The sequence below is a fragment of the Bos javanicus genome, chromosome 5 (assembly GCF_032452875.1).
Source record: "Bos javanicus breed banteng chromosome 5, ARS-OSU_banteng_1.0, whole genome shotgun sequence".
Classification (NCBI taxonomy): Eukaryota; Metazoa; Chordata; class Mammalia; order Artiodactyla; family Bovidae; genus Bos; species Bos javanicus.
In genome coordinates, this window is record NC_083872.1 from 95590473 (window position 1) to 95598109 (window position 7637).

The following is a 7637-nucleotide window of genomic DNA, read 5'->3' on the forward strand; positions in this document are numbered from 1 at the left end:
GAAACTGTCAAGTCCCCTTCCCCAAGTGAAAAAAGGAAGGTAAGCCTGACTCAAGACAATAAAAGTCTGTCTTCATTAGATGTAAAAAATAATCCTGAGCACATCATGGTGTTTCTTACTCAGACTTGTTATTGGCACAAAATTATGGATATCTGGAACCCAGGAAAAAGAGTATAAAAATGAATTCCCAAGGGTTTTTAGTATGTAAAGGAAAGAGAATATTACTTTTGTAGATGAAAAAACACTGTGTCTGATTTATGGTAAGACTGAACCTTTCATCAATGAGTTATTACTATTTCTTATTTTACTGTCTGTTCAAAGTGTGTTTAGCTATGAGATTATTACTGCTTCCCTTATTAACAACTAAACTTCAGAAATCAATATTTTTTCATTTTTCCTCCATTTTAACCAGTTTTAGTTCTTTTTACATGGTAATCATTGTTAAAGTTTGTGTGACTTATTCTCACTGGTTTTAAGCCTATGAAGCCCTCCATACAGACATTTAAAAATTATCTATTTCCTTCTAGCTATTGTATCACTTGTTTTTTTTTTTACATATACTATACTGATAACATTTAAAATTTTACACTGATAACATTAAAAATTTTTAATACTCCAGAATCATTTATGGAATACTAATTTCAATTATTACTGATTTGAGTGTCTACATATATATTAAATCAAACATATATCAGGGTCTTCTTTGGGGACTATTTTGCTCCATAATTCCATCTACTCTTGCACCTGGTACAACACTGGTTCATACTGTGTTTTTAAGGTGCTTCAATGTCTAGGAAAGGAAAAGTCTAGTCTTTCAAATGTACTTTATGATTAATTTGTCAAGCTGTGTTAAAACAATGAATTAATTGAAAAGCAACTGACTACTTGGAAGCATTTAACCTCTTATCAAGGGGGAAAGTTATCTCTCCAAGTATTTATCTTCAGGTAAAAAGAACCACACACCTTTTCTAAAAGTTATGCCTTCAAATAATGGCACATGATAGTTTTTAGAGAAATTTTTCACTTGTTCAGGGTATGAAAGACTCTTCTCACCTAAATTTCTGAATGGGGATATAGTCTGTGATCTTTAGAGCTCAAAGCCAGAAACTAGAGTTTTCACTTTATGATAAGATCTGAATACCAGGAACAACAACAAAAAGGTTTAATGTAAAATTTCTAGGAGAAAAAAAGCAAAATCAAAGTAATAGTTTGTGGTTAGCAAACTACAGTTTGCAATCCAATAGTGAGTTTGGGGAATATTTAATAGCTCTTGTGGTTCAGCTGGTAAAGAATCTGCCTGCAATGTGGAAGACTTGGGTTCAATCCCTGGGTTGGGACAGTCTCCTGGAGAAGGAACGGCTACCCACTCCAGTATTCTGGCTTGGAGAACTTCATGGACTGTATAGGCCATGGGGTGGCAAAGAGTCGGACACGACTGAATGACTTTCACTCACTTCACTCACTCAACAATTTCTTTAAACAGAATTGAGATGTTTTCTATTTACTGATTTGTGGACATTTGTGTCTGGTGTGTGTGTGTGTGTACTATATCTAAATCAAAGATAAAAATTAATTTCTGGCCATGATACAATTTACTCCATCTGGGGTACTAGTGCATTTTTCTAAAACTAAGAGCAAAAATAATAATGTTCCTAATCTGTTTTTCAAAAATTTCCCGTTTCCGTTTCCATATTGTATCTTTCTAACATGGAGGATAGGTTATATTCATGTTTACTTTCCTGAGAGAAAATATCTTCATTCCTTTATCCCATGCTTCCAAGGTTCCCAATATCCAGGCTTAGAAATACCATGCTGCTGCTGCTAAGTCACTTCAGTCGTTGTCCAACTCTGTGCAACCCCATAGATGGCAGCCCACCAGGCTCCCCTGTCCCTGGGATTCTCCAGGCAAGAACACTGGAGCGGGTTGCCATTTCCTCCTCCAGTGCATGAAACTAAAAAGTGAAAGTGAAGTCGCTCAGTTGTGTCCGACTCGTAGCGACTCCATGGACTGCAGCCCTCCAGGCTCCTCTGTCCATGGGACTTTCCAGGCAAGAGCACTGGAAATACACTATAAATATCCAAAACCATGGTCACAGAAAGATAGGGCCCCAATTAATCAGGATGTTGTTTTCTCAATGAGAATATGCCAGATCCTACACAGGTAAAAAGGACTCCATTTTCTTATTCTTCTCTCCCGAGTTCAAACAAAAAAATCAATGTCAGGTACGTAGAAAGACTACTCAAAGTGCGCATACCGAGGAACATTGTTCTCACTGGGTCCAAACTTTCTCCCACGTTCACTCAGAAGAGTGTCACTTGTTCCTCCTTTCTCTGAGCCAAAAGTACAAACACAAGCAGGATATAAACATCAGGCTTATTCATTCTATGGTGTACTCTTTTTTTCCCCCCTATGGTGGATTCTTGCTACTTATTCCTTAATACCTTTCTGGTATGGTATTATCTTCTTTCTGAGGCCAACTCTAGCTTATCTGAATAATGGCCAAGTGCAGTGAAGACAATTCTAAAGAATTTAACTTAAAAGCTTTGCCAATAGAGAACCAGAGAGATATTCATAACTGCCCTGTCCCTTCCACCAGCATGACTGCCTCTGCAAGTGAGACTTTAAGCAATCTTGCAAACATACTTTTATCATGAGGATCTTTTTGTAAACATTCTATTGTTATATGTGTTGCCTCTGGATGCTTAGGTTTTGGAGTGCAAATATTTGCCTGTAAAGATATAAAGTGTTTTGATTTCTTTTTTAATATTTTAAAATAACAGAGCATATGTTATACTTTAAACTACATATACTATATATGCTATATACTTTTTAAACCATGTGAATAGAATAACCACTCAAATAATAAGATTAGTGCATAAATAAAATTAGCTATTGCCCTGCAAACTCAGAGATCTTAATATTCTTCTAACCCTACTAATTTCAAATATTAGAAAATCAATTTGGTAGGTCTATTCAAAGTGGTGACTATAGGTTGAAGAAATTAAGAAGCACTGGTAATCAAGAGCTAACCATTTCAAATACATTATTAAATATTACTTGGATAATCACATCTATTAATAATCAGATGTTGCTGCTGCTGCTGCTAAGTGGCTTCAGTTGTGTCTGACTCTGTGTGACCCCCATAGATGGCAGCCCACTAGGCTCCCCCGTCCCTGGGATTCTCCAGGCAAGAACACTGGAGTGGGGTGCCATTGTCTTCTCCGTAATCAGATGTTAGACCAACACAAATCTGTACTATCTAGGAATCTCCCCATCACAAGATCTAATGCCATAATTAATGCATCCATGGGTTGCACTACGTTACCCATATTTTCATACAGTGACTTCACATTTCAAAAAATGGTTTTGAAGAACATGCTGAGTTTTCTGAGAAATTCCTTAGGTAGCATACTACTTTTTTATCCACATAGTAAAAGAGTTCCTGGTCAAATCTATGCAACCAGCAGATATTTTTCAAGATTTTTAGTAAAGACTTCCTATTGTATTTTTCAGAGACCATATTGAAATATGGCTCAAAGTGACTTCCTCTATCCAGAAAACCCAAAAAGGCGACAAGAAGTAAACCGTCTTCACCAGGAGCTCCTTGACTGCTTATCTGACAGCTTCCATGCCACCAATAAGCTGATTGGGGTTTTAAACACGCACTTAGGGTGTACGTTACCTTCCATTGAAATGAAAAGAGACGGGACCATCAAAGAAAACTGTGATATCATCATCCAAGCCATGATGAACATCCAAAAAGAATTGCAAAAGGTGGATGAAGCACTAAAAGATAAACTAGAGCCAACTCTTTATAGAAAACTTCAGGATATTAAGGAAAGAGAAACCGAGAAAATTGCGATAGTACAGAAGGTTATTTCAGTCATCCTAGGAGAAGCCACTTCTGCCGCCAGTGCAGTGGCTGTTAAACTTGTGGGCTCAAATGTCACAACTGGCATAATTAACAAGTTGGTCACTGTGCTAGCTCAGATTGGTGCGTCTCTCCTTGGTAGCATAGGAGTCGCTGTTCTTGGCCTTGGGATAGATATGATCATCCGGGCCATCCTGGGAGCAGTGGAGAAAACACAGCTTCAAGCAGCCATCAAAAGTTACGAGAAGCACCTGGTGGAATTCAAGTCGGCTTCAGAAAAATATCATCATGCCATTACTGAGGTCACCAACACAGTGAAACATCAAGTGAAATAAAATTACTTTATTTGCCACCGGAATATTTTTCTGCTTCTCTCTCCATAATGGTGTTTTGCTTCTCTGATTAGGTTCATTCTCCATAAGCTTCCAACAAGATAGAAATATAGTAAACAACTCCAAGGACTCAGAAATGCTACAACTAGATGACTCTAGAGTTTTCTATCAACAATGAATGTCTGGATCAGTTGGTGCTAGACCTGAGTGAAAGACTGCATCCGGGGATGTCCTCTCACTGTGCTCTACAGATCAACATTAGGGTGAATGCTACTGCAGAGCAGCATGTAGGGGTGACCTTTTCCAATTCCCAGTAAAAATCTTCAAAATTTGCATTGAATGAAGAGACTATCACTAGCTTCAGACATCATTTAGTTCTAAGGGACATAGTAGCTTCTGCACCCACATAAAAGCTGAGCCTTCGAATGGAACAGAAAGACTACGGTAATTGTGACCATCAGTTTAAATGCAATTTGCCCTAAACTGGAAGAGACTGAAATCTGGTTTGTAACAATTTACTTCAAAGGAGGCAACTGTTCTGGAAACTTCTACTAATTACTACTCTGTAATTCAGATTGACTGTTAAGAGATAAAAGTTAAAATATAAAAAATAAAAACTGTTGCTGTAATTGCAATCAATCCTGACCAACTGTGGTGTGATGATTGAATTTTCCTCAAGTGAATGTCTAAACACTTTGGAACATTTTGGAGATCAGATCAGTCGCTCAGTCGTGTCCGACTCTGCGACCCCATGAATCGCAGCACGCCAGGCCTCCCTGTCCGTCACCAACTCCCGGAGTTCACCCAGACTCACATCCATCAAGTCAGTGATGCCATCCAGCCATCTCATCCTCTGTTGTCCCCTTCTCCTCCTGCCCCCAATCCCTCCCAGCATCAGAGTCTTTTCCAATGAGTTAACTCTTCACATGAGGTAGCCAAAGTATTGGAGTTTCAGCTTTAGCATCGTTCCTTCCAAAGAAATCCCAGGGCTGATCTCCTTCAGAATGGACTGGTTGGATCTCCTTGCAGTCCAAGGGACTCTCAAGAGTCTTCTCCAACACCACAGTTGAAAAGCATCAATTCTTCGGCGCTCAGCCTTCTTCACAGTCCAACTCTCACATCCATACATGACCACAGGAAAAACCATAACCTTGACTAGACGAACCTTTGTTGGCAAAGTAATGTCTCTGCTTTTGAATATGCTATCTAGGTTGGTCATAACTTTCCTTCCAAGGAGTAAGCGTCTTTTAATTTCATGGCTGCAGCCACCATTTGCAGTGATTTTGGAGCCCAGAAAAATAAAGTCTGACACTGTTTCCACTGTTTCCCCATCTATTTCCCATGAAGTGGTGGGACTGGATGCCATGTAGGAGAGACACTACTCTTTTAAGAATTTGTTGTTTAAAGGAAAGTTGTAATTTATTGCTTTATGAGTTTTAAGAAAAACTAAATTTCATTTTCAATACTAGCAAAAAGGAGGAAGCTTTCCCTGCTATACAAAAAACCTCAGGTGATCCATTACATTAATTATCTAATTTCAGAAAAATCCCAAGGCTATAGAGGCCTAGCGGTTCAGCTGAATTTCTGAAGCAAGTGTTTATTTTCTAAATCCTTCAACGACCAGTAACTCCCCATTGAGACTTATGGGTTGTACATACAAAATTATTTTAAAAGTAATTCCTGCAAGAATGTTCGTTACAGCTGATTCTTGCATCCAATTAAAAGAAACGTCTTGACATTTTAAAAGCACAACGTATCTCAAAAATTTAGAGGAAACACTGTAGCTTTTCAAAATTAGTCTTCATTTTCTTTCCCTCTGACACTGCTTCTATAAATTAGTTGCAAAACATCACAATTTAGTTCACCTTCAAAATTTTTATTCTGCATTATGATTCCAAAACTTAAAAACGTACTGCTCTTGTGAGACTCAGAATTCAGCCAAAAACCAAATCAATAATCTTGTAAAACAAAGCTTCAGGTAAGGGACCAATCTTACAGGTTAAGCGCACATTTAAATATTCTCTAAAAAATTAGTATGTATCTCCGTCAAGATCTTGGAATATTTATAACTGATAGTAAGAACTGACCTATATCTAACATCTCTCTCTCTAGTTGCTAATTTGTATCCGACTCTTGCGACTCCATGGACTGTAGCCTGCCAAGCTACTCCTCTGTCCATGGGATTCTCCAGGCAAGAATACTGGAGTGGGTTGCATTTCCTTCTCCAGAGGATCTTTCCCACCCAGGAATCCAACCGGGGTCTCCTGCATTGCAGGCAGATTCTTTACCAACTGAGCTATGAGGGAAGCCCATATCTAACATACTTTCCTGTAAGAGATACTATTTTTGAAAGTTTAAACTCACCTTCGAGGGGAAAAGATATGGGAGGAGTCTTAGATAAAGAGCAGACAAAAGAGAAGGAAAGGACGAAGATTAGACCTAAGGGAACAAACCCCTTTGTACGGTGACGTCATAAAGGATATTTTGTGAGTGAAAAGACTGGTAGGTAAAAGATACAATATAAACCAACTTCACCTCTCGTAAATTTAAAATTGACTATACGTGTGTCCTCACATTTCCTCTTCAAAAAATGAATCCTGTAGATTAGCAATCTGGGACTCTAACATTTACACTGATTTCCTCAGGTCTAAAAATGTTCTGTGGGAAAATATCAACTTAACTTCCAGGGGCAAACCAAGCTAGCTAAATGTATGAAGCACGGCTGCTGCTGCTGCTAAGTCACTTGAGTCGTGTCCGACTCTGCGACCCCACAGACGGCAGCCCACCAGGCTCCCCCGTCCCTGGGATTCTCCAGGCAAGAACACTGGAGTGGGATGCCATTTCCTTCTCCAATGCATGAAAGTGAAAAGTGAAAGGTAAGTCGTTCAGTCGTGTCCGACTCTTAGCGATCCCATGGACTGCAGCCTACCAGGCTCCTCCGCCCAAGGGATTTTCCAGGCAAGAGTACTGGAGTCGGGTGCCATTGCCTTCTCCGATGAAGCACGGCAGCAAGCCTTATTTCGGGATTCCTTTTCAAACAGAAATTCCCGAAAGATCTCATCCGCTTACGTCATAAACGAGGAAAAACCTGCAGAAACACAATTCCAGGTGACACAAATACCGCTAAATAGTCCCCTATCTGGAATCGGCCTGTAATAAAAGACACTCTCCGATGTTAAATCAGAACGCCTGCGGCCGGAGAAGTAGAACAGAAGGCGCCTCAGCCAAATATATAGCCCACCCGCTTCATTTTCACACTCTTATTGGGCTAGACAAGTGTCAATCAGCATGAAGCCATTGTTCTGAGTGGTGGAGGCGGGCTCTTAGCCGATAACCAACCAATTCGGTACTGTATTGGGCGGAAGAGACTCTGGTCCTGCAGCTCTCTGTTACTCTCTATGGTTCCAGGGCGAAGAAACGCGGAGATCTTCGG

At 39.5% G+C, this 7637-nt stretch overlaps 2 protein-coding genes across 5 annotated transcripts in view; one reads left to right on the forward strand and one right to left on the reverse strand.

The window, feature by feature from the left end:
* Nucleotides 1–4849, forward strand: part of SMCO3 (single-pass membrane protein with coiled-coil domains 3) — an 18331-nt gene extending 13482 nt beyond the window's left edge. For both annotated transcript variants that reach the window (XM_061417771.1, XM_061417770.1), the window contains exon 2: nt 3515–4849. In XM_061417771.1, coding sequence (XP_061273755.1) covers nt 3530–4207 — 678 coding nt within the window. In that variant the 5' untranslated portion in view covers nt 3515–3529 and the 3' untranslated portion in view covers nt 4208–4849. The remainder of the gene's footprint in view (nt 1–3514) is intronic.
* C5H12orf60 (chromosome 5 C12orf60 homolog) overlaps nt 1–7629 on the reverse strand; it is a 17557-nt gene extending 9928 nt beyond the window's left edge. The window contains exons 1-2 of one of the 3 annotated variants that reach the window (XM_061417768.1): nt 6569–7538; nt 2256–2331 (exon numbers count right to left, since the gene is read on the reverse strand). The gene's annotated coding sequence lies outside the window, so the exon portion shown is untranslated. The other 2 variants (XM_061417769.1, XM_061417767.1) reach the window with 2 other exon arrangements.
* Between the last annotated feature and the right edge of the window lie 8 nt (nt 7630–7637).